The sequence below is a fragment of the Schistocerca nitens genome, chromosome 4 (genome assembly GCF_023898315.1).
Source record: "Schistocerca nitens isolate TAMUIC-IGC-003100 chromosome 4, iqSchNite1.1, whole genome shotgun sequence".
In the NCBI taxonomy this organism is placed as follows: domain Eukaryota; kingdom Metazoa; phylum Arthropoda; class Insecta; order Orthoptera; family Acrididae; genus Schistocerca; species Schistocerca nitens.
The window spans coordinates 400,600,949-400,628,675 of record NC_064617.1 but is presented as its reverse complement, the minus strand read 5'-3'; the positions used below and the strand labels follow the sequence as shown (position 1 = coordinate 400,628,675).

General features: G+C 38.9%; 1 protein-coding gene across 3 annotated transcripts in view; it reads right to left on the bottom strand.

Moving 5' to 3' along the window:
- Positions 1-817: 817 nt before the first annotated feature.
- LOC126251985 (polyprenol reductase) overlaps positions 818-27,727 on the bottom strand; it is a 39,190-nt gene continuing 12,280 nt past the window's right edge. Inside the window, exons 3-6 of one of the 3 annotated variants that reach the window (XM_049952758.1) lie at positions 26,637-26,831; positions 20,585-20,716; positions 17,624-17,787; positions 818-1,026 (exon numbers count right to left, since the gene is read on the bottom strand). In XM_049952758.1, coding sequence (XP_049808715.1) covers positions 934-1,026; positions 17,624-17,787; positions 20,585-20,716; positions 26,637-26,831 — 584 coding nt within the window. In that variant the 3' untranslated portion in view covers positions 818-933. The remainder of the gene's footprint in view (positions 1,027-17,623; positions 17,788-20,584; positions 20,717-26,636; positions 26,832-27,727) is intronic. The other 2 variants (XM_049952759.1, XM_049952760.1) reach the window with 2 other exon arrangements.

The window sequence follows — 27,727 nt, the reverse complement described above, 5'->3', positions numbered from 1 at the left end:
GTCTTTACTGTTGCTTGTGTAGTTATTTCACAACAGCATTGGAAATATATGGCAACTCTTATTTCCAGGTGTAGTACCAAACTTACTGCTAAATTCACTTAATAATCTGTTATCACCTCAATGAAACATTAACAATAATTCTCAATTAAGATATTATACTGAGGTAACGAATTTGGTTTTTTGTCTAAACACTACAGGAATGTCATTTACATGTAAGTTACAACTGCTCAACAATTTTTTGACAGTTTGGTTTTTTATCTACACACTACAGGAATGTCATTTACACCTAAGTTACAACTGCTCAAGAATTTTTTGACAATTCAACAGTGTCTCAATTGTAAGAGAGGTATCAGTATACAACTGTTATCATTATAAATGTTGTGTGTAATTTCCACATTGGGATTTTAAAGCAAAAAATTAAAAAAACCTAAATAATATTGTCAATCTGCCAAGAAAAGTACTAATGCAAACTGCAGACATTTGTAAATAAATAGTTAAAAGTGAAGAAGCATACAAACAAAACAGTCCCCACATTTCTGCACTTACTCTGTCATTTCCAAAATGTGTGAACAGTTAATGACTTATATATGCAAAATGCATGTAGTTATCTAGCAGAGGCTGTAAACTGTAAAGTACAAAGTACTTAATGTAACTAACTGTCTCTTCCCTTTAAATGTAGGCCAATAACCACACATTATTAATTAGAGCTATTGTTTTTAACATTTTGTTTTAACAAAAATATCCCTCATTATGACTTGAATAGAAGATTATCACATAATAATAGATATGAGCAATCAGAAAAATGAAATGAGAATGATATATAGACAGATGATTTAATTCAACGGTGCTTGGCGTTTCTTTATAACTTCATCACAGTACACTATTGCCAACATTACTCAAGAAAAAAATATTGTAATCAGTCTATTATAACTTTCATAAAACGTATGGTATTACAGCTTTCCTTTCCTTGGGGTAGTTGGGAAATGTTGCCTTATACCACCAATGTGACAGGAGTCCACTTTCAACCTAAAACAGAAAGCACAAACTGAAAAGTAAGTGCAGCAAAAAATCTGAACCACACTTTCATTAAAGAATTGAATCAGAAGTAACATGTTTGATTAGAACTGACAATGGGAGAATGTGAAGCATTAAGTGCTAGGCCCAATCCTCCCAAACACACACACACCACCATCAACCAACAACACACACTAAACACTGACAGTGGAAGAATGTGAAGCATTAAGTGCTAGCCCCAATCCTCCCAAACACACACACACACACACACACACAAACCCCACCATCAACCAACAACACACACTAAACAAAACAACTCTCTCTAGCTTTTACATCTTAACTGATAGAAGGAATTTATTCTTCTGAAGGCTTAAATTCAATCATTATACTACAACCATGCACATAACAATACCTATCACGAACACATGTGAACTGCACACAAAATCACTATCCCTTTTAATTATATCGTAGGCCACTCATAACGGGGCTGTTACACCCACCAGTATTTCCCCCATGCCCGCGGGTTGTTTTGTGGCTGGGCCACAGGCATTTATCATTTGAAGCGTCAGTTCCTTGCTACGATGTAAACACATCGCATATAGTGGCACTGCAATCACGAAACTAATTTCTCCATTCGAGGTCACACGGATAATCACATCTGCCCAAACACCATCCATCCAAAATGGCGCTGCAATCAGTGATTACATGTATATCAATCCACATGCCTTTATAGGCCATGACAAGGTCACCAGTAGGCAGACAGTTATCCACTGAGGACAATTATGGATCACTAGTGCAACAGTAGGGAGTCACTGGCAGCCACCTGGAGTGCCAGCCGCAGTGCCGCATTGTCACTGGATGGTGGTGGGGGAGGTGGAAGCGGATGCAACATCATCACTCGACGTCAGAGCTGGGTGTGGTGGCGGCACTCAAACCCTTTCTGTATTTGGACGAACATAAACTGTCGCCTGTGGGTCTTCACTACCGCCACCGGCGTCCAAGCCTCAGTATACCCATGGCCACACAGTCACACTAGGTGCCCAACATTGCAAGGAACAGAGGCGGGGTTCTGAAGGGGGCAGTGTCAGAAGGTGAAGCAGAGGCCACAGTTGCCAACCGTGGGGTATCTCAGCAGTGCTAAGATTTTTAATCAGTGTGATTCAATAGGTGTTCAAAAATAGGTTGCGAACCAACGTAGTGACAGAGGTTATGACAGCTTTTTTCATTTGCTGCTTAAGTCCAAATGTGACCTTCTGCTTCACAATTTGAGGAAAGACTGTGCAAATGTTCTATGTGACTGGCCTCAGAGAACCCTTCCAATGTGGACTATGGACATTGTGGTCCATTATCAGAGACCAACGCACAAGACAACCATTTGATGGCCCAAACCTCGATCAATGTGGAGAGTGTGGTGTCAGTCATGGTGGATGTCACAACATAACATATGGGTACATTAAATAAGCATTTACAATGACCAACCACATTGGTCCCGATAAAAGGCCCCCAAAAACCAAGACTGATGTGCTTCACAGGGAAAGGGGGGGGGGGGGGGGACAAGGGGTGAAAGTGAAAGATTATGGCGGTGATACTTGGCACCGTGCTCATGCCGTGCAGCCACGGACGATTCTTTCAGTGTTGCAATTGATCCATGGCCAGTACACATGGCAAGCTAATGCCTTCATGCAGGATGTGTCCCAACGCCCCAGGCAGCAAGCTCAATACCCAGTGGCACATCCTGCCAAGATGACAACCTGACATACATCCATCTCAGTGTCGCAAACAATGACATCATCAACAACAGAAAGCCTAGATGAAATGTGTTTTCAGGAGCTGAACTCATCTGCCATCCAGTGAGTGAGGGAAGTTGGCCCACCATAGGTCAAGTAGTAGAATACATGCCACAAGGTGGGATCATGGTATGTGGTGGCAGTGACACGGGCATCCGTAATGGGGAAATCATCCTATGTATGTTGCTGTTCACAAGGGAAACTCCCCATCGCAATTTCAGCATGAAGGGGTCACCCAGATGGATTACTAATTGCAGCACTTGTATAATGTAATGTACTGGTGCACTCGTGAGGCAGGATGTGAGCAGATTGCACAGCTTCATGCACTGAACAGAGATGCCTCTCTTCGCCACAGCACGTGCAGAACCCCCACCAATACAAACAGTCTTCTCAGGAGCAAGTGGAAAAATGTTGCAGCATGAAGGGAGCAGCACCCTTGATCACAGACGAGGGACGATCAGAGGTTCAGACACTACAGACATCCTACACCTGTGATGCAAGGGGGTAATGTGAGGTGCCGTGTTAAACTGCCGTAAATTGTTGCATGAGCACGAGTTGTTTGTTAGCAGCCTGCACAATTCTGAATGAAAATGTGATGCATAAGATGTCTTCCAACAATGGTTTATGCCATTTAAACACCACTGTACAGACTATAAAACGGGCACCATTTGAACTGTGACATCATGAACCAAGAAGTCCATACAGGAAGCCTTGCAGCCCAGACTAGTGCAAGGAAAATCAAATTTGCGACAAAAGACTTTGCAAGTCAGTGACCCTGGAACAGTATGATTGTCTAGACTGTTCACGGTATTGGTGAAACTCATACCCAGACACAACCATGACATCTCTGGGAATAATACTTAGTCAACAGAATACATATCACCTGAAACAAGAGTGTGACAGGGTCAGAGAGACATGACAATTTTCAGAGCAGAAAAAATGTTTGGTGAAGCCCATAACAGATATAACAATCACTGCAGTGAATCATCTGTAACTTGAAATGCTTTGAAATGTTGCTTCAGTCAGTGTAAATTAACATCCCAGCCCTCTACAGCATCCCTGAATTGAAGAAATGGCTGAGGATGAACAGCGATGTTGACTGCTGAGGCCTGGAACAGAGTGACCTCACATGTTTGGAGTTTGTCTGCCTGCAGCTGAAACGACTTCTGTAACATGTCTATACAAAGCTCCTGCTGTTGCATTAGCTGCTAAGATTGCTCCAGCAGGCAAACCAATTTAGTCTCCATGCTTCTTTACAACTTTCTTTTTCTCATTACCAATGCTATAACCACGAGTAGCTGCATATCAGCACTCAGGAGAGAAACGGACAAAGCAACAGTAAGGAACGGCCACCTGCAGGAGAGAGCAGAGCACCAAGCAATAATCAAGCGAAACATGGCCAACTGACAGCAAATGGGACAAAAACTAGGAAGAGCTCTAGGTGACCTATGCAATGAGGTGCAAAGCAGAAACCTATGTCACAACAGTGTCAACAGGCTATGAGCAAAGAGAGACAGAATCCGAATCGCAACCAGAAAGAAAGAAAGAAAGATGAAGTGCCAAGCGAGGTTGCTATCAATAGTCTGTAGCATAGCAATGACAGTAACTGACAGTATCAGAGGCAAGCACAGAACCGACTGACAGTTCATTGGGCATCCGTATTTATTCAGGTAGTGAGGAACACTACTGGCCAGCGTATTCATGTGCTGGGACAGGTGATAAGTTCATTATGTGAGTACAGTGTCATGTCGATAGTATGTCACCTAAAGTGAGCTAGGTCAATTTCCTATGGTGGTCATTAAACTTCCACAGAGACAGACTACATAATTATTATTGTTATTCCAAATGTTCATTTTATTATTAAATACATCCCCACTCTCCAGATCAACGTGAAATGCATGGAATAGGGTAGTTCCCATCATACCATGCATCGAATGTGGAAAAAATACTTACATGGCTCAGCACACATTGTAATTAGTCTAATGTTGCTTTTGTAGTCCATGCAGGATGGATAGTAAGGGTTTCTAGTGTATTCCTACATTCCTCACTTAATAGTGGTTCTTAAAATTTTGTAAATGGACTTTCACAGTATTGTTACCTTCTATCTTCGACCATCTACCAGTTAAGGTTTCTTGGCATGCTACCATAGGTCACGAAGCTGTGACCATCCATGCTGCTCTTATTTGCAGACATTCAACACCCAAGCTAGCCCTGTCTCACATTGGCCCCACACACTTCAGCAATATTCTACGATGGGTCACGCAAGTGTTTAGTAAGCAACCTCTTTTGTGAACTGACTGCATTTTCCCAGTATCCCACCACCTGTTTTACTGGTGACTTAGTCTAAGTGATCATTCCATTTCAAATCATCACAAACTGTTACACCCCAGTATTTATATGAGTCAACTTCTTGTAACTGTAACTCATTGATAGTGTAGTCATACATAGGGAGAGGAAAAAAATTGTTTTAACTTACAGCCAATTTTGATATTTTGTTTCTATTCCACGTTATTTTCTGCCAATTCTAGTGTTTTTTCTGAAATTTTTGGTGTTTTTTGTGTCAATTTTGATCTTAGTTTCTGACAGCTTATTTTTCTTCTTAAAAATAGTCTTGTCACTATTTTCCAAAGCTATGTTCAAAATGAAAATATACAGATACATCACACTTAATCACATTGCAAATTAAATTTAACCAATTAAAGAAAAAATAACTTTACAACAACACATTGAAAAAAGTCTTTCAAAAGAAAGTATTCTTAGAACTTCAAAGTTCTCTTCTAAGACATTTTGCCACCAATCTGACAACAGCTCACTATAGATTGAAAAACGTCCACATATCCTGGAGATATGGAAAGCTGCCTTTATAATGAATTATGAACGAGTATGTACTCCTTCAGAATTTTTTAAAGGGCTGATACATGTCATTCTAGATAAACCCAACAGACCTTTTGCCATGACAGTATGAATGGTGTTCATTATCATTCCATGGTCTAAACTTCAATGTACTCCTGTGAACACAGATTACATAGATGTGTGTCCATACGAGTTGTTAGCCAATTTTGAAGGTGCAGCCCACTTGGTTCAGTATTTCCTTTACCCCTACTTGAAGTATTTTTCCCTTCAAATATTTCAAAATCTTGCTTGTTTAATCTAAAAAAAATCATTTTCCCAGAATGATGAAACAATCCTCACTTTCAACTTTTACTACAGATAATGGTTTTATTTGATAGTGCCAGAGTTCCAAATATTTTTGTCCGATAAATTATATTAAAAAATGGTGCTGTTGTGAGGAATCTTATACTGGGGCCTAGGTTAGGCTGAAATGATATCAGGTGTCATGTCTGCACAACTAAAGTGCCATCTGCTTTGTTGTTTTTCACATTTATAATTGCACACCAATTAAACTGCATATTTTAGTGTTGTGAAAGTATAAATACGACAGTAACCAGGTACGGCACTTTACCTTCACAAACCCATAAATCAAAATGGCAACCGTTGGGTTGCTTTTATCACCCAATCAGAGAACAAAAAACATGATGTTATGTAAATGTTTTTCTCACAGTCAAACAGAAAACTAAGAACAGTTATTTTAATATTTGTGCAATATTATTTTTACTACTTCATGAATGATTTTTGTAATGGTACAATAATCTGTTACATAGACTGGGGCCTAGGTTAGGCTGAAATGATATCAGGTGTCATGTCTGCACAACTAAAGTGCCATCTGCTTTGTTGTTTATCACATTTATAATTGCACACAATGAAAATACGTAGTTGAAGTGATGCATCACATTAAGGTCTCTCAAAATTGCGTAATTTTTGTATAATTGGTTATGTAAAAATATCAGGAAATAACTAAAACTGTTACTGAAACAAATATCACTGAAAGTAGAGTATTTTCATTTGACTTCACATCCAAAGCCATCAGTGACAATGAGGATTTCTTGTGGACCTCATAGGATCACAGTTTTTATGGGAAAATCAATTGTCATTTTAAGATTATAAACAATTCTCAGTACTGAGAAAATAAAGTCAAAATTAAGTTTCACCATTCAATAACTCACAGTTACTCATAATAGTAAACTACTGCCTTCAGATTATGATACATTTACACAGAAAAGGAAAATGCCAAATTTTGCGACATTTCGTGGAAACTGCTGATTTTGTGTTATGTCACAGAAAATTGCACATTGCAGATTATTTTTGCTTTATCATTTAGACACAATTTTCCTGTTCCTACTCAGATGATAATACATTTTCCTTTTTGTTATGTGGACAATTTTACCTTTCTGAATATCTGAAGCAAGTTGCCAATCTTTGCACCACTTTCAAATCTTGACAAGATCACACTGAATATGTGTACAACATATTTCAGACAGTACTTCAATATTGATAACTGAAGCATGAAATGAGATTTTTATTAACATTGCTTGCCAGGTCCTTAATATACAACTGAGGAGCAAGAGTCCCAACACATTTCCCTCTGGTATGCCTGAAACTTTCATACTGTATCTGTCAATCACTTTCCATCTAAGGTAAAATGCTGCATCCTCACTACCATGAAATCATTACTCCAGTAATAAATTTCATTTTACACCTTGTATGACCATATTTCTGTAAATAAGCATTGGTGTGGCACAGAGTCAAATGCTTCTCCAGAATCAAGAAGTACATATCTACCAGGTTGGTTAGTCCTACAGCTTTCAGGGTGTCAGGTCTGTATGACCGATGTTTTTGGAATCTATGCTGGTTTCATGGAGTAGGTCATTCTGTTTCCGATATTCCATTATGTTTGAGCTCAGAACATGTTCTAAGATTCTACAATGTATGGATGTTAATGATACTGGATGGTAGTTTTATGAATCAACACCCCACAGTTGGACAAATGTTTTCTTCCAACTCCTACTCACAATTTTTGATTCCCGAAATCTACAGCATGTTATGATTAAATCAGAGTCTAACTCAGCCATGAATTCAGTAAAGAATCTGACTGGGATTCTGTCAGTCTCTGGGATTTAATTCAATTTTAGCTATGTCAGCTGTTTCTCAACACTGCTGACACTAATACCTAGCATTGTGGTGTCAAATTAAACCGAGGTAGTACTTCTGGATTTTCATTTGTAAAAGAACATTTTATAACATAGGTTGGCATTTCTGCTTTTGCTAACTTTCAATTTCAGTTCCTGTGTCATCCACGATTCCTGGACACTATCCTTCATGCCACTGACAGCTTTACATATGATCTCTCATTTGCACCTTTTTATGAGACACTCGAGTGGAGAATGAACTTCCAAATACCAAATACATTAAAACTGTCTGCTTGCCCAGTACTAAGATCTATAACACTAGTGCAACACGAAGTGGAGAGAGAGAGAGAGAGAGAGAGAGAGAGAGAGTGTGTTTAGTTGGTAGAAGTATAAATTCCACACACACTGAGCAGGGACCTAAACACGAGTTGCTTTTCAAATAGGCAGGACTACACAGTTCCCCACTCCACTATGTCAGCGATTTAAACAATCTTCTTATGTGTGTCCCAAATGACAATCAAGAACTTTCGACTAATACTCATATTCTCACATAAATGGTTTCCTCACTAAACTACATATCTGGTACAAACATTATGTCTGGTATATAGCCATATTTGGTGTTTTTGAACTGTCACAGTCAGCTAAAATTTCTTGTAACAAGTTGTGGTTATTAAGAAAGTAATTACTATATCCAAACATTCATAAATGATGTACGAGATTCATAATTTCATGGCAGAGTTATTTGTTTCAAAAAGAACATTGAGAATCACAGTAGATGGTACTATAAGAGGAGAAATAGCAAAGGAGAAATAGCAAATCAATTTGCTATGAGGCTACAAACTGCTGATTTTACTGCTTCAAATGCATGAACTAATAATTTCAAGCAATGTGACCATGCAAGTAAATGTGCCTCAAAACAATAAGCATATATGTTAAACACAAACAATCCTGTTGGAAGAACATCCGCAACTGAGCATTATAGCAGAGGTTGAAAATACCGCTTCAGTTGTAAATTACTTTAGTTTCATACGGCTGGTTTCGGACTGTTATAAGCTCACCCTCAGGTGTAGTACTGGAAATAGCAAAAGACGGGAGATAATTTTTACACACCACAACACATCTCTCTCTCTGTCTCTCTCTCTCTCTCTCTCTCTCTCTCTCTCTCTCTCTCTCTCTCTCCCCTCAGCGATCACAGGCCCTGTAGACCACACGCTGCATCAACGATCTGCTTCCACCGCCTTCTATCTCTCGCAGCCTCTCTCCACCCTGTGGAAATTCCTAATGTCCTTCTCTATGTCATCTTTCCACCTTGTACGAGGTCAGCCTGATGGTCTTGTTGCCTGGAGAGTTCCTTCAAATGCTTTCTTGGTGATTCTGTTGTTTTCCACTCTGGCCACATGTCCAGCCCATTGCAGTCTCCTACTTTTTAATTTCTGGATGATAGTGGAATGCTTCATTAACTGATAAATTTCCTTTTTCTTTCGAATTCTGCATATGCCATTCTCCAACACAGGTCCCCAGATTTTTCTCATTACTTTTCTTTTGAAAACATTCACTTTTTCTCTTTCATTCTTTGTAAGCGTCCAGCTTTTTTAGCCGTACAGTACTATGGGGCAGATAATAGTGTTGTATATCTTCATCTTTGTGGTGACTGACAAAGCTTTACTTTTGAGTGGGTTGCTTAGTGAGTACAGAATCTTGACCCTGAGGCTATTCTTTCATTTATATCCATTGTTATGATATTTTTACTGTTGAAACATGATCCAAAGTATTTAAACTGGAGAACTTTTCTGAATTTAGAATGTTGGTCAATTTCAAAGTAAGGATTTTGGTTTATGACACGACCTATTTCCATATATTCGGTTTTCTCTTGGTTAATCAAAAGCCCAATATTGCTGGCACTGTGCCTGAGAGATCTATACATGTCTTTCGGTTCTTCCTCAGTTTCACTCAACAACACTATATCATCTGCATAAGCCAGCAGTTTTACACTGTGGTAGAAACTGGAACTGTCATAAGAATATGTTCAAAAGGAATCCAACACCTGTCTGCCAAACATGGCCAATGAAATGATCTTGCTGGTCCTGCTGGTGCCATGAAGTTCAAATCAGAGACCATTGAGTAGATGTAAATTACTCTCCCGATCCACTTTCTCTAATGCAAAGTTGAAGAGGACACATGAAAGAGTATCTCCCTGTTGTAAGCTTGTTTTAATTGGAAAGGTGGGAGATATGGATCCTCTGAACTTCACTGCTGCCTTGGAGCCATCCATGCACATTTGTATCATCCTAATGATTTTACTGGGTATACTAAATTCTCGTAATGTGTTGTAGAGGCTACTTCTGTGGATGCTGTCATAGGGTCGCTGGAAGTCAATGAAGAGACAGTGGATGTTTTTGTTAAATTCCCAGTATTTCTCAAAGATCTGTTGTATAGTAAACAAATTATCAGTTGTAGAATGGTTTGTTCGAAATCCAGCCTGGTAATCTTGAATAATGTTTTCTGCATAAGGTTTAAGTTTTTCCAGAATGGTCATTGGCAGGATTTTGTATGTTATGTTCAGCAAACTGATTCCTCTGTAATTTTTACATTCCATTCTGTTTCCTTTCTTGTGTATGGGACAAATTATTGCAGTTTTCCAATCTTCAGGCAGTGTTTCAGTTTTCCAGATCATTGTTAGAAGGTTATAAATTTCTTTGTGTAGTTTGTTTCCACCCTCTTTTAACAGCTCTGCTGATATCTGGTTCTCGAACATCTCTGCTGATATCTGGTCCTCGCCTGCCGCCTTCTTGTTTTTGAGCTTTTGAATGGAGTGGATCACTTCCTGTTCTGTGATTCTACATTCATCATTATTAATGTTGTCACTATCAGACATTGCGTAATTGAAGGTTATGTGCAGATCAGTGCAATTTAACATTTCTGAGAAATACTCTGGGTCATTCCATGTCAGTTCAACCAGGGGCTCCAGCTCATAGTCTCAGATTTGGCTGATATTCAGTACACTAATTCTACCATGTGTGGAACACTCGTGTACAAAGTATTAGTTTCCCCTGTCAATTAGTTCCAGAATTATGACTTGTGAAAGAAGGTGGCGTGACCCGGAAGTTGCAACCCGCATCTGGCAATCTATCTTCAGACCCAACTTCAGGTCTTAATAACTGTGGAACTATTCCACACAGTCCAGTGAAATTTTTACAACCCAGTAATGTCCATTTAGAGAACACACTATATGAATCAAAACACCAACAACATATTTCTGAGGGAAAATAAAAAATTCCAAAATGTGATTAAAAAAAATGTAATACATTAAAAGGAACATATTGTAGGTGCCCTCTATGCCAAATATAATTCACTCAAAAAGGGTATAAATTTTTTTGTGGTAAGCTTAATGTGGCCTAAACACACACAGAACTCATATTGCCCATATCAGTCACACAAACAGAGTTACATGCACACGAAAATACAAAAATTTGAAAAATTGCCCAAAAAACATGAATTTTCGAAGTGTGGTAGCACAAAAGGGACAAGTGATATCCAAGCCAAATTTCAAACACTGCATAAGTAGACCACAATGATATATATCTCAAAATTTCAACATGTTATTGCAAGACATTTGTGTTCAATGGAAGTTGACAGATGTATTTGGTGATGTGGCCATGTTCCACAACACAATTTTGTAAAAACAAATCATAAACTGTTCTGCCTCTTCTTATCCTCTCCCACAACTGTTTAATCACTAAGCAACAACATATAGACAGATTAACGCAACCTATCATTAATGTTTACTGCACCTTGACTTCTAAAAACCAGTCGATTGTGCTTCAAACAGAAGTTCTCCCAAACTTTACCTACTGTACTCTGTCCATTGAGTGGCAAATTGTACTGTCTTCCTGACACTGTGGTAGAAACTGGAACTGTCATAAGAATATGTTCAAAAGGAATCCAACACCTGTCTGCCAAACATGGCCAATGAAATGATCTTGCTGGTCCTGCTGGTGCCATGAAGTTCACAAATACATCACCTTCTGCTTGACAGCACTCTGCAACACATCCTAAGTACCATTTGTCATCATAAACAGCAATAACATAGCAACCTGGTTGTATGTTGCTGCTTTTGCTTCTGAGTCAGACACACTGTGAGGACACATGTTGTGCATGAACCTATAGTTATAACCAGACAGTCTGCTCCTCTGCAAATTGTCAGAGTCCGCTGGAGAGAAGTGATGATGGCTCCTTGTGCCTGCAACAGTTTTAACGTGTTCTAGTCTGCTTTTTAGCAACTCTTCGAATGATTTCACCTCATCTTTCGAAACATAGAATGACTGTATGCCAGAGATATTTTTCTGTACTCAGGTAAATAATTGAAGAGGTGTTAGAATGTGACCTTCTGTAGGGTGCTACAGACTAGCTCGTGATGCCATGTGCTTAATGGTAGCACAAATACCATCACATACAGTTTTACCATGACTTGTTGCGAAAAAATTCCATTCTGCATGAATCTGAAAATCATGGTAATGCATGCATAAATTTTTGAGATTTTTACAGTTTTTGTACTGACTAGCTGCCCCATCACTGAAGTATTTCGCAAAATGTATGTGAGGCAGCTTGTTTTTCACATATGCCATGACAGTGCGAATGTGGGCATGAACTGCAATGGCATCATGAATTAAGCAGTCACTAAAAACGCACAGGTTCACGACAGATACATCACCTGATTCACCTCTATAGTAAATCGCAAATGGCTGGAGAGTTGCTTGACTGTTGTCCCAATGATATCCTTGGATGGCATCTTGAACTATAAATGCATAATTTTCAGAAAAGTCTAGTATTACTATAATTTCATCTTGTTTCAACTTATCCTTACAAAACTGGAGATAAGCTGATTGTGCTGTTGCTGTGAAGCTGTGTGTGGTCAGTTTGTCCATTTTTGACAACACATTTCAACAAAATCTTCCACTGTACTTTGCTTTGTTTCAAGACGTGTGCGATCCATATGTGTCCATTGTTTATAAGAAACAAGTTCATCATCATCCATAAGGAGTTCACCATACAGTTTATTATTCGTGTGTTCTGCAAGATTTGCCTTACCAGGACAGTTTTCACACCTGTGTATCATGCACTGGTAGGAACTGATGTCACACACTAGCAGCTTCATTGCACCTTTGTAATCCATACCAGAATCCTTTGTAGCAGCAAACATCAGCTTAGCATTTTGATGAGTCTCAAATACACAAACATTGTGTGTGCCCCTTGCACTTACAGGCACAACCCATTTTGGCTGAAGATTGAAAAAAGATGATGAACCTACTTTGGTACTGGGATACTTTTCCTTGAATTCTACATATAGTTCTGATATGTTGCATAGCAACAGTCCTTTTTGCATCTGTACACATACATTTCCCATTTTCACCATTACATAGTCTTTTTCCCAGGCATTATTTGGCTGTAGTCATTATATTCATAAAACTCCGACACTAGCACCTTTATTTCTGAACTCAATTGCTTACCCTGAGCCTGCTGAAGTTGTGGAAGCACTCCTTGGGTTGCTTTTATTTTCCTAGCTTGCTTTACCATATATGTAGAAACATTGAATTCCTTTGCATTGTAGTCAATAGACTAGCTGGAAGATGCAAGGGTAAGAATAGCTACTTTTTTTCTGGCGTGTGGATATGGCACATTTTTCTTTCAAATCATGGACAATTTTGTCAAAACCATAGCATTTCTGGCATGATTTCTGTTCCTTTGGAGCAGGTAGTTCTTCCTCTTCCACCATTAGTGTGTCAGCTATTTTGTGTTTTAATTCCATTTGAGCTTCTTGTAGTTTTCTTCTACCATAGCTGGGCCTGTCTCTTTTCCCAACTTTGTGTGTCTTCATGGGAGACAAACCAAGAGCAGTCACTGAAGTATTTAATTGCTCATCTGCTGTGGTTGTAGGTGGCTGATACTTTTCGTCACTGTCATGTAAATTATCAGAATATTCTTCATTTTTATGAAGTGTAACACACCTGGAACATAACTTTTGCCCCGGTTTCATGTTAAGTCCCACGCACTGATTCACTTTCAATACTGATTTTATATCAAATTCTCTGAGGCTACACTTCACTGTCTTCTTATGAAACTGAAATGGATCAAAACAACTTCTTTGTAGGAAAGAATACTTATCCAGAAACACTTTCATATGATGATAACAAACACTAAAGTTTCCTGGAACTGTACTTCTTGTGCCCACAGGGTGTATCCTGGATCTCCAAAGCAACAAATCTTGGTCTGATTCATCCAGATTATACAGTACAAAGCGAATGCCACATTTTGTTCCATATGTTGTTTTATGACATTCAGATGCTTGTGCTCTACCAATACTGCAACTTGTTTGAACAAAATCACCACTAGTACATTCTTCTGCCTCCCTACTGACTTTCCACAACAGTACTGACCAGTCTGAATTAGAATCTTAAAAACATGAGTATCCCGTAATTGTTGCTTGTTTCCTTCGTTGTTCCTGTCTAAGAACGACTCATTCTGTCCCTGAAAACTACCATTGTTTAACTTTCTGTTGCCTAATGGTTCCCAACAATTGCTGCAGCTTTATCTGAAACAAGCTGTCTGCATCATCACTATTACTTGCTAAATCGTGATAAAGAAACGTAACCAAATACATATTTGTCAACTTTTATTGTACACAAATGCCTTGCAATAACAACTTGAAATTTTGCCACATATTATATTATGGTCTACTCAGGCAGTGTTTGAAATTTGGCATGGATATCAATTGCCCCTTTTGTGCTACCACACTTCGAAAATTCATGTTTTTTGGGTAATTTTTCAAATTTTTGTATTTTTGTGTGCATGTAACTCTGTTTGTGTGACTGATATGGGCAAGATGAGTTCTGTGTGTGTTTAGGTCACATTAGCTTACCACAAAAAAAATTTATACCCTTTTTGAGTGAATTATATTTGGCATAGAGGGCACCTACAATATGTACCTTTTAATGTATTACATTTTTTAATCACATTTTGGAATTTTTTATTTTCCCTCAGAAATATGTTGTTGGTGTTTTGATTCATATAGTGTGTTCTCTAAATGGACATTACTGGGTTGTAAAAATTTCACTGGACTGTGTGGAATAGTTCCAACCTGAAGTTGGGTCTGAAGATAGATTGCCAGATGCGGGTTGCAACTTCCGGGTCACGCCACCTTCTTTCACAAGTCATAATTCTGGAACTAATTGGCAGGGGAACTTAAAATGTTGTACGTGACCGTTTCACACTTGGTAGCATTGGTGTGCTAAATGTCAGCCAAATCTGAGACTATCAGCTGGAACATTTTCTCAAATTGGTTGAATTGACATGGAATGACCCCTTTCCATCTTTCTAGGATACCTTCCAGCTGTGTTAGCATATTCTGATTTTTTTATCTTTTATGACTAGGTTTTCACTTTGATAACCTCTCTAACTTTTCTTTGTATACCAGAACAACTTCTTTGACTTTCCATTCCTGCTTTCCACTTCTATAGATCCTAGGACTCCAGTTAGATATTTCCCTTTCTCTGTTCGTAGAACTCTTGCTGTTTCTCTTCTAACCGCATTGAACATCTCCCTCCTGTCCTCACTCTCCTTATTATGCAGCCATAGCATCCTGGCTTCTTTCCTCCTTTATACTGCTCTCTGACACTTTTTTTGAACCATTTCTGTTTCTTCGTTTTCTTTTCCTTGCCCAGTGTTTTTTATGCTGCATCTGTTACTACAGTCTTTATTCTTTCCCAAGCCTTCTCGACACTATTTTCCTCCTCAGCTTCTTGCAATGCTGTAAATCGGTAACTTATTTCAATCACACAGCTTCTTTATCAGACAGTTCCTTCAGTCATTCGATGTCTAAAGTAGGTTTTGGTAAGGTTTTTGGCTGTTGATTCCAAATCATCTTGGTTTTCATCTTTCCTACCACTAGGAAATGATCTGAGCCAATTTCAGCTGCTCTGTACGTTATGACATCTCTTATAAATGAAGTGAAATGTTGATCTGTCATAACATGGTCAATCTGATTTACTGTTTTGCCATCTGGAGAGCAACATGTACGTTTGTGTATATCTTTGTAAGGGAACATCGTCGAGCAAATTCTCATATTCTTTGACAGTGCAAAGTTCATCCTTTTTAATCTATTTTCGTTTGTGGTCAAGTGCTTGCTACGTTTTCCTATTGTGGAGATGAACATATCCTCCTTACCTATTTTTTCCATTAAAGTCCCCTATGATTATTCTCATATTTCTTGTTGGAATACTTTCGACTACTCTCTCTAATTCTTCATAGTACTCATCTTTCTCATCCTCAGCTGAATCTTCAGTCGGTGCATGGACATTTATGAATGTTATATCGTACAACTGGTGTTTGATTGTTTTGTAAGACATTCTTTTGTTAATGGGATGGAATTCCTTAACCCGACTAACAATCCTGTTCCTAACATCAAAACCAGTACCATATTCATGATGTTTTTCATCTCCCCCATAAAAAATGACACAATTATCCTCCGTGTGTATCCCTTCTCCAAGCCGCTTAACTTCCTGTAGAGCTACAATATCTGTCTTGTATATTTTTAGTTCAGATATCAAAGTCGCTGCTGCAGTTGGTTTATTAAGATTACGAATGTTCCATGTCCCAAATGCAAAGCAGTGTTTCTTGTTTCTATCTCACGAATTTCTATTCCTTAGCCTATGTCCGTTTCCTTTGAATCTTATCCGAGGCAAATTGTTGATGTGAGCCAGTAGGTATAGAATCCCCTGGCCAAGTTACAAGCGCTGCGCAGGTTAAGCTTGGTGATGGGGCTGCCACCTCACAGCTTCCAAGCTTGCTGAGTAATATTTTGGATTACCAATTCCTAGGCAGATTGCCTTTCCCAGTCTCCACACATAAAAAACAAAAAACAAATTTTTCTAAAAAGTTTTGAAAACTTTTAAAAAACATTTCAAAACCGCCGGTCGGGCTAGGTGCTACGAAACCTATGTCAATGCACAAGTGGCACCATACAGAACCACAGACAACTGCATGGGTAGGGAATATATACAAATGATACTACTACACTAACACTGAGCTGGGGTCCCCAAGCGCAGCGTGTACCAGGCGCGGCCCCGTGTTCTTCCGTCCTTCAATAGATGGCAGCACTTTTGCCACTCTGGTTTACCAATTTGCCTCCTCGTTCGCATCCGCTACTCCCTGTTCTGCGCTCATAGGCTGGTACATGCTGGTATATGCGGTGCTCAGGGACCATAGCACAGCGTAAGTGTAGTGATATCATTTGTATATATTCCCTATCCAGGCAGTCATCCGTATTACTGTCTGGTGCCACTTGCGCATTGACATAGGTTTCATAGCACCTAGCCCGACTGGCGGTTTCGAAATGTTTTTTAAAAGTTTTCAAAACTTTTTAGAAAAATTTGTTTTTTACTTTTTGTATGTGTTGCGGCGTGTGAAAATTATCTCCCATCTTTTGCTATTTCCAGTACGACACCTGAAGATTGGCTTATAACAGTCAAACCGGTCGTGTGAAAATAAAGTAATTTACAACTGAAGCGGTATTTTGAAGCTCTGATATGTTAAACAAATATGAACACAATTTTCTCTCTAAAGTAAGTTTCTAGCTATTAATTTGAAAAAGAAAGAAGTTTATTTATTATGTTAAAAAGCATAGAATCTAAAGTTTCTCAATTACGTTAATGTACTATTTTATTTTTTATTTTCTGAAAGATTAGCTCTCTTTATTGTAACTGATTATATCTTATTTTGCACACCCAAACTTCTCCTTACCTGATTGCTCAGAACCCAAAGAAAGACTACATGCCACGTGTTTGCTGCTCTTAAAATTATTGATATTGCCATATACATTAATATTTCAGCAAGAAAATGTGGAGATGACACAAGTTCAAACCATCCTCCGTAGGGTATACTATGTTTTGTTGTTACAACCTGGCCTGGCAAAAAGATGAAAAATAAACAGAAATAATTATTAATACATTTAACCACACAAGATGTTAAGGTAAATGATACATGATTATCCCAAAATTTCAGTACATAGTATCAACAACAATAGTACAAGAAAATATTTTTCTACAGGGCAATTTTTTCCACTGTGTACAAACTCTTGGGATTGATCAAAGAGAAGATACAGAACAACAAAAGGTCTAATGAACTTACATTTCCATGCTAGAGACCATTTATTCAATCATACGAGGGCCGTTCAGAAAGTAACCTCCGGTTGATTTAAAAAAATACACCAAGTTAAATAAAAATATTTTAATATATACATCTTACAACTACATCTTTGCACTATTTTTCTACATAGTCTCCATAGCGATTGAGGCACTTATCGTATCTCTTCACAAGCTTTGAAATTCCTTCTGCATAAAAATCACCTGCTTGTGCCTGGAGCCAGCCTGTGACCGCATCTTTGAGCTCTTCGTCGTCATCAAACCGCTGTGACCCGAGCCATTTCTTCAAATGCATGAAGAGGTGATAATCACTTGGCGCCAGGTCTGGGCTGTAAGGTGGATGGTTGATAACGTCCCACTTGAAGGACTCAAGAAGGGCCGTTGTTCTGCGAGCAGAGTGAGGACGGGCGTTATCGTGCAAAAAAACGATACCGGAAATCAGCATACCATGGCGTTTGTTCTGTATAGCCCGTCGTAACTTTTTTATTGTTTCACAGTACACGTCTTGATTAATGGTCGTACCACGTTCCATGAATTCAACCAACAACACCCCTTTGGCATCCCAAAACACCGTTGCCATCAGTTTTCTGGCAGAAAAATCTTGCGAGGCTTTTCTTGGTTTGGTAGGCAAATTTGAATGTGCCCACATCTTTGATTGTTCTTTTGTCTCGGGGTTCACGTACTTAATCCAGGTTTCGTCACCGGTCACGATTCTGTTTAACAATGGTTCTCCTTCGACCTCATAACGTGACAGAAAGTCTAATGCAGAGGCCATTCTTTGAGTTTTGTGGTGGTCGGTAAGAATTTTGGGCACCCATCGTGCACAGAACTTACGGTAACCCAATCTTGCTGTCACTATCTCGTACAAGAGAGTCTTAGAAATCTGTGGAAAACCAGTAGACAACTCCGACATTGAGAAACGTCGATTTTCACGAACTTTTGCATCAACTGTCTGAACGAGTTCGTCAGTCACCAATGATGGTCTACCACTCCTCTCTTCATCATGAACGTTTTCTCGTCCACTTTTAAATAAACGTACCCATTCACGGACAACTCCTTCACTCATAACTCTTGGTCCGTACACGGCACAAAGCTCACAATGAATAGCTGTAGCAGAATATCCTTTGGCTGTAAAAAACCTTATGACAGCACGCACTTCACATTTGGCGGGGTTTTCTATTGCAGCACACATTTCAAACTGCCACAAAACCTAAACTAGCGCAGGTACGACGTTCACTCGACCACGGCTTGATGCCGATTGACATGTTGAGTGCGTGAACGCACAGATGGCGTTGCTACTCCCCCCACAACCCGCACTGTGACCAATCGGAGGTTACTTTCTGAACCGTATATTATTACAGATGCTGTGGTCTAATACTGCACCATGCAGCCACAGTTACAGTATGCATGGTTTCTTGCTAGAGGGTGGTACTGTTTCTCATATGTCATGCCCTAGCGCCCTCTCCTGCCATAGTAATTGGCGAAGTTGTGTCCGATTCACTTTTCTTGCTGACCTATCTTGCAGTGGATGTGATACAGCACTGTACACAATGGTTTCATATTCAAATTGAGAGCTTGCCGACATTGTGTTTACTCACATAAATGCAAATGACAACTGGCAGTGGGCAGCGATGTTGTATCAGGAGATCTGTCCCCACCGACAACCACCACAGCAATCAATGTTGGCTACAGTGCTTTGCCATTTGTCCAAGACAGACTCATTTCAGGAAGCAGGAAATCATGGAGGACATACCCGAAATGTCTGAACACCAGACTTTGAGGAAAATGCAATTAACGCTATGGAAGGTGACCGCCTTGCAGTGACAGGCAGATGTCCCACTAGTACAGAGTAAGCCAGATGAGCATGTGGAACATTCTCCATAACAATTGTTACTACCCTTATCACTTACAATGTGTGCAGCGCTCACCAGAGACAGACTTATGGGGCCATCTCAAAAGTATTGTGTATGCAGAGCCCATTCCAGATGCGGAAACACTGGAGCAGCGTACTCAAGCTGCCTTTAACACTGTTTGGATGCAGCTTGGCAAATGTGAACATGAGAGACAGAACATGGTATGGCACATACAAGCATGCATTGAGGCACATGGAAACCATTTTCAACACACACTGTATCGGTGGCTGCACGGTACAGTGCATATTAGACCACAGTCTCTGTAAGAATGTATGATTGAATTAATGGTCTCTAGCATGGAAACCATGCATATTTTGACATAAGTTCATTAGATCTTTTTTGTTCCATATCCTCTCTTCTATCAATCCCTAGAGTTTCTACATGGTAGAGAAAGTTATCCTGTAAAATAGAGGCAAAAAATTTATACCATACTGCATTTTTGTTGCAGGAGTCTTCTATTCTACTGCACAAGGAAATAACTTTAGTTTTCACAAAATAACAAATTAAAAACATAGGACAGTGACTAAAATGATGTTAACAACTGAAAAGTTGTACAAGTATAACCAGGCAGATAAGATGAAAACATTGTAATTATTCACTACACAAAATTCTGGAGAACATTTGAGGTAAAACTGGTATGCACTTACCATTTTTGTTTTTTCTCAAGTTTGCAAGAATTATCGCAGACCTGTACTGATTGTAGCATGCCCAAAGAAACATAGTCACTCCAATGACTTCAAGGAATGAGATGTCCCCAAAATTTAACTGCACTCTTTGTTCTGGTCAATTGAGGAAATATGATCATAAATTTGTGAAACAAAATGCACAATGACAAAAGTCAACAATCACCACCATAAGCAGAATCATTGAAATACATGCATGAATGTATTAAAATGGGTAGGAGGAGGAAAATCTGGACCAACAGTCCCCATAGTGATGTGCTACTAATATTGAACAAAATTGGGCTTTTTCATTATCCACCTGACTTTATAAAACCTATACTGTGGCAATTTGCTGCTTGCAAGTTCTTCTATGGCTACAATGCGATACAGTGATACAAAATATGACCTAGTGGGTGTAATGAAAAGATAGATTTAGAATAAGGTGCAGGAACTGAATGAACAGACAGATGATGAGATACATAAAACACACAAAGAAATGAAAGACTAGGATTTACATTTGGGATGAAAAACTGCTTCTCACAAGAATACTTTACATTTTACATGCCCAACTAAGTTTAAAATGTTACGCCACCAGCACGTGCTACATGTTGAGAGCACTAATACATTATGTGAATATGAAATACCACATACACAATGTAACTTGGAACTTTCCCGGGAATGAAGGAATGGAAGGAAGTCAGTTGTGTTTGGTCAGGTGTGGATTATTTTCATCTGTTGTTAACCTCAGCTAGGAAACAACATAGCATGCCATTGTAATACAGAATTGTGGTAAGTATCATGAATGCAATGTTAACTCTAGTGTGCTGCCTGCCTAGCGAGGAGATGATGTTGCTTGTCCTCCCCCCCCCCCCCCCCCACACACACGCACACTTCTGTTCCTCCAGCAGTAGCCCATTATTGATCTCTGTGACTTGCAAGAGGTGTCCAATGAACAGCAGCAGAGTGAAAGAAAGAAGATCCCTATGTCTTTATTAAACTGGTTCCTGCAGGCGACATTCCTACAGTCCCTTATCCATGGCTTCATGTTTTTTATATTCCCCCAGCTTTGACATGACATGCTACTCGCCTCACATGCCTATCTCCTCTCCAGCTCACCACATAGCAGTCCTCATTTGACTGCTTCAAACTGCCTTCCTTACATGTACATCACAATGTTTCATTCACTCCATCTCTTCTTGCACAAGATACTCCAATCTTCACTTGAAACTACACTTTCTGTTTTCCTAAGTGTACATCTACATCAATACTCTGCAAATCACACTTAAGTGCCTGGCAGGGGTTCATCGAACCACCTTCACAATAATTCTCTATTAATAATGATCCTTTCTCCCTATGTATGTCGGCATCAACAAAATATTTTCACATTCAGGGGAGCAAGTTGGTTACTGAAATTTCATGAGAAGATTCTGCCACAGTGAAAAACACCTTGTTTTAATTTTTCCACCCCAAATCCTGAATCATGTCAATGATACTCTCTCCCCTATTTCTCGATAATACAAAACATGCTGCTCTTCTCTGAACTTTTTTGATGTACTCCGCTAATCCTATCTGGAAAGGATACCACACCACGCAGCAGAACTCCAAAAGAGGACAAACAAGCATGGTGTAGGCAGTCTCTCTAGAAGATCTGTTGAATCTTCTAAGTGTTCTGCCAATAAAACACAGTCATTTTCTATGTGCTCTTTCCAATTTAAGTTGTTCATAATTGCAATTTCTAAGTATTTAGTTGAATTTACACCCTTTATATTTGACTGATTTATAGTGTGAACGAAGTTTAACAGATTCCCTTTAGCACTCATGTGGATGACCTCACACATCATCACACTGTCCATCAGTTGATGGTTGGAGTGCTGACACATTATCTGCGAATCCAGTAATGCTGGCAACTGATGGGTTGTGCATGGGGATCGTATCAACCTGTACTGCATCAAAACAGCCTGAAGATGACACAATGAAGCACTGAAACTGGTAGCGACAAAATAAAATAAAATCAGGACGGCTGTGGGTGTTTTTTATTTTCTGTCACAATAGTAAATGGCCGTCGTCCCAGAGAAGTCCTGCTAAAAAGATGGACATACAAAAGCTGAATGGATGCAGGTGATCAAACAGAATGCTTACTTACATGTCACCTGTCAGAGTCATATCTAGACGTATCAGGGATCCAGTATCACTCCAACTACACATGGCCCACACCATTACAGAGCCTCCACCAGCTTGAACAGACCCATGCTGACATGCACGGTCCATGGATTCATAAGGTTGTCTCCATACCCCTACACGTCCATCCACTCAATACAATTTGAAACAAGACTCGTCCGACCACATGACGTTTCCAGTCATCAACAGTCCAGAGTCAGTGTTGATGGGCCCAGGAGAGGCGTAAAGCATTCTGTTATGCAGTCATCAAGGTTACACGAGTGGGCCTCTGGCTCAGAAAGCCCATATTATTAATGTTTCATTGAATGGTTCGCAAGCTGACACATGTTGATGCTCCAGCAATGAAATCTGCAGCAATCTGCGGAAGAGTTGCCCTTCTGTCATGTTGAACAATTCTTTTCAGTCACTCTTGGTCCCATTCTTACAGGATCTTTTTCCAGCCACAGCAATGTCTGAGATTTGATGTTTTATCATATTTCTTATTTTCAAGGTACACTTGTGAAATGTTCGTACACAGAAATCTCTATTTCATCGCTACCTCGGAAATGCTGTGTCCCATCACTTGTGCACCAACTACAACATCCCGTTCAAACTCACTTAAATCTTTATAACCTGCCTTTGTAGCTGCAGTAACCAATCTAACAACTACCCAAGACACTTCTTGTCTTATATAGGCATTGCCGACCTCAGTGTCGTATTCTGCCTGTTTACATGTCGCTGTATTTAAATATGCATGTCTATACCAGTTTGTTTGGCGCTTCAGTGTATTATTATACTTTGAAAATCATGAATTTTTTGTGCTCAAGACAATTACCAACAGCTGCAATCTCTAATTACCTGTGTTCAAGTTTGTTGAACTATAACACAGTACATGTCAACATGTGATACTGTCGGGTGAGCTCCCCGCACATTAGCTTTGTAATACTGTAATTTCACAAACTTAAGCCATTCTTTTGAAATTTTGTACATGGCTGGAGCAGGAATCACACGATGAAATCTTCTTGTAGAAGTAATAAAAAGCCGGTCAGTTGAAAAATGGGAGGTCTATTTAAGTACCTTACCATGGTTGCAACGTTTATAAAAATGTCTTCTTCGGAAGGTTGTCACTATTTCCTTCTGAAGAAGCCATTTTTATGAACATTGGAACCACAGTAAAGGGGTTTAAGTAAACCTTCCACTTTGCAAACTGACTGGCTGTTTATTAATTATACAAGAAGATTAAGGTCTTCTGTTGTACTGAACTTAATACAATGTATGTCTGGGAACTCTTTCCAAGTCACACAGAGATCTTTTCAAGGGATCCATGTACTATGACTCAAACTATAAAGCACTGTAAAACAGACCACTAGCCACACAGTAAGCAAACTTAGCATACATATACTGTATATAAACAAGAATTTGTAACTTATTTATCTATAACTGGATAAACATACACATATATTAAATACAAACTGTTCCATTTATCTGACGACAGCACACGCAGGGTTGTGTTTGCTGGCCACCAGAGCCTCACAGATCGATCAAATGGGTCCCACATCAAGGTCAGTGTCATTCCAACAGTGAAACAAACATTACAAGTGTACAGTGAAGTTCGTGAATGCAACAATTACAAGATGGAATTATTTCATTCAACAACAAGTGTTCAGTCACAATTTAAGTATTCGAATTCTGAGTCGTGATGCAAATCAAAAATTAATGAACAAATTTCATGAAAGAGGAAGTGTCATGACAAGAAGCATATACAACAATGTACAATGTCTGGAAAACTCCCACATAAAGTCTTCTAGACATCTTGCACGATGAACACAAACTTCTTGCACCTCTGTAACAAAGAGCTGCTAAGTTACTTGGGCTAAGGCCCTATGAAGTAATAGTATTGCAACAACATTAACCTGGTGATCCTACACACAGGGTTAGATTGGTTTTGAAACAGGTACATGACGGTGAAGTGAATCTTTACCACATTCTGTTTTATGATGAGGCTTGGTTTCATTTAAGTGGGTACCATATTTTATGGACTATAACACACACACACACACACACACACACACACACACACACACACACACACACACTTTTTTTAAAAAGAAAAAGTCTCCAAAATTCAGGTGCATCTTATACTCTGAATTAATATAAAAATGTCCAATGTTTGATTTAAAATTCTCATCAATCTTAGAAATGGACATATACTCATGGAAGCATGTGATCCACAACCAAAATATCTCCAAAATATCTCAGAAAATGCCACAAGAGAGAATATTACCAGTATCTTTCCATTACTTTATTATTCAACATCAAAAGGAAACCAATGTGGAACTAAGCCAAAAAGCTAACATGGACAAAACTCCTCTGAAATTTGATGTGCCAGTTTTGGAAGTGCCAAGTAACAGAACTCTTGCCATGAAAACCGTAACTATAAAAAGAAATAGACACGAAAAAAATTCACTACACTGTTGTCCTTTCATGTTGTGCTGGAAGTACTAAACTTAATCCAATGATCATATTCAAGTGCAAAACAGTTCCAAAACCTTCTGAAATATCGCCAGGTGGTGGTGTTCATGTATATAAGGGTTGGATGGACGAGGCTGGTATGAAATTATGGATTAACAGAAGTGGGAGAAAAGGGAAGGTGCTTTATTGAAGAAGAGTTCTCTTCTTGTGTTAGATCAGTTTAGTAGTCATTTGAAAAATTCTGTGGAAGAGAAATTGAGACAGGGAAATACAGAACTTGCTGTTATTCTGGAAGGACTTACTTCACAATTGCGGCCTCTTGATGTCTCAATAGTTAAACCATTTAAAGTGTATATGAAAGTGGAATATTTCCAAAACTGCAGCAAAAGTAATGCTTTTGATGACAGTGAAGACAATCTTATATATGAAGAGGGCAATGATGACGACAGAGAGGAGGAGGAGGAGGAGGAGGAGGAGGAGGAAGAAAGTTCAGATGAAGATTTTCAGGGATTCTGAAGGTTTGTTCAGTTTTATAATCTAAGATTTTTTTTTATTCTGGCTTTGTAACCTAATAAAAATAGTAAAAATGTTATTTTTGAAAAAAACTGCTTAAAAATTAAGGTGCATCTTACAGTCTGTAGCATCTTACAGTCCATAATACATGGTTCCCAAAACTGTTGACATTGGAGTGCCAATAGATCTAGTCTCCTGCTTCATACAGAACCTCTTCACAATCAGAAAACAGGAGTGAGATGCACAGTTAGTGGTGACATAATAATAGGACCAATTCTTTAATCACACAGTGAAAGACACATGCAAAACATTTTGCAACCATTTTTAACGAACTGAGTGACACAGAATGAAGCCCCAGGTTTTCTCTACAGGATTCAGCAAGGGCTCATACAGCCATTGTTTCTTTGCATGCAGTTCATGGTGTGTTCCATGACAGAGACATTAGCAACAATATCTGGCTCACTAGAAGTCCCTATTTAACCCAGTGTGATTTCTATCTGTGGGGAGCAAAAAATAATGAAGTTTACAAAATGAATCTGCACACATTACAGAAACTCAATGATAACATAAGAAAGTCAATTAATTCAATTTCTCAATGAGAATTACACCATGTGATGATTAATTTCTTGAGTAGATGTGAGAAATGCATGGAAAACAATGGCAGGCAATTCCAGCATCTCCTTGCATGACATGGGTGAGTACAAAATTTATTTGCATAGATTTTAAATTTAGTACTGCAGTAGTAGAAGGGCAACATGGCATCTGCTTCACCCAGCAACTGAGTGCTCACTGCCTGCCATCTACTGCACTGTGCTTGCAATCATCAGATAAATGGAACACCCTTTATGTATGGTTCATGGCCACAATTACACAATAAGTCTTTATATTTTCTTACCTTGGTTATTTATAAAACCAGGAGACTCACACAGAACAGCCATAACTGATCCGAAGTAATGTCCATAACCAATGATGTAATGATATATATTTATGTATGAGTTTGAATATATGCTAATGAACCATGTCTCGTAAAAGCGGTGCCAAGACTGCAGAGTTAACAGGAACAAAGCAAGCAGTATTGACGTAGGTGAAACTGCAATAAAAAAAGAAGTATGTAAGAGTATTACAGGGAAGTCATGCTTTAAAAATAAAAGCAGTCACTTCCTGTAAGTAATTCACCATCATCGTACTAAACATACAGATGAAATGTCTTATTTTCTGTTATTCTGCTACAGAATGAGGGATTTCTGATCACAAAAGCTGTATCGAAACACTGAGCATTAGAAAATCCAGATTCTGATCCAGTACAGCTTCAAATAAAATGTCTATTTTATCATGGTCATCTTACTAGAAGTCCTCTGCCACACAGTTACAGTAAACTTATCTACATGTCATAGTTAAATACTTCCACACCCTTGCATATTATGAACTTGCTATTTACCTTTAACTTAAGGATAATGGCAAACTTTGTACAAAAGAATAGTCTCTTCCTTTCATCTACTGACAGTCTGAATATGACCTCTGTGTAGTCAAAATCAGTTACAGCACTGTGAAATGCTTACATGATAGTGCTGCATAAAATATAACACGTAGCAGAGCATTTGCACAGATTGTTAGGAAGTAAGGTACCTGATTGCCCTATTTATAAACTCAACAATGCAAGAAAATATATATCTTTTCATAAAATAGGAGAAAAACGAACATAAGACATCAAGCACATGACAGTGTAAGAGAGACTGGCTCCTCATCAACCAAAAGTTGGAACACCACAACAGGGCTCACCTTCAATGTCCACAAGTTCCTGTTGCTGGTGGCATGTCATTGTGTTACTCTCCACTGTGAACGGACTTATCCAGTAACTGATAGGGGGGATCTAAAGTTGAACATAGGATCTTAAAGATGCTGCAGTGGTGAAATTTTTGATAAATGATATGAGAAAAAAGTTACCAGGACTAACTAGCTGTCAAATACAGAACCATTTAATCTGTA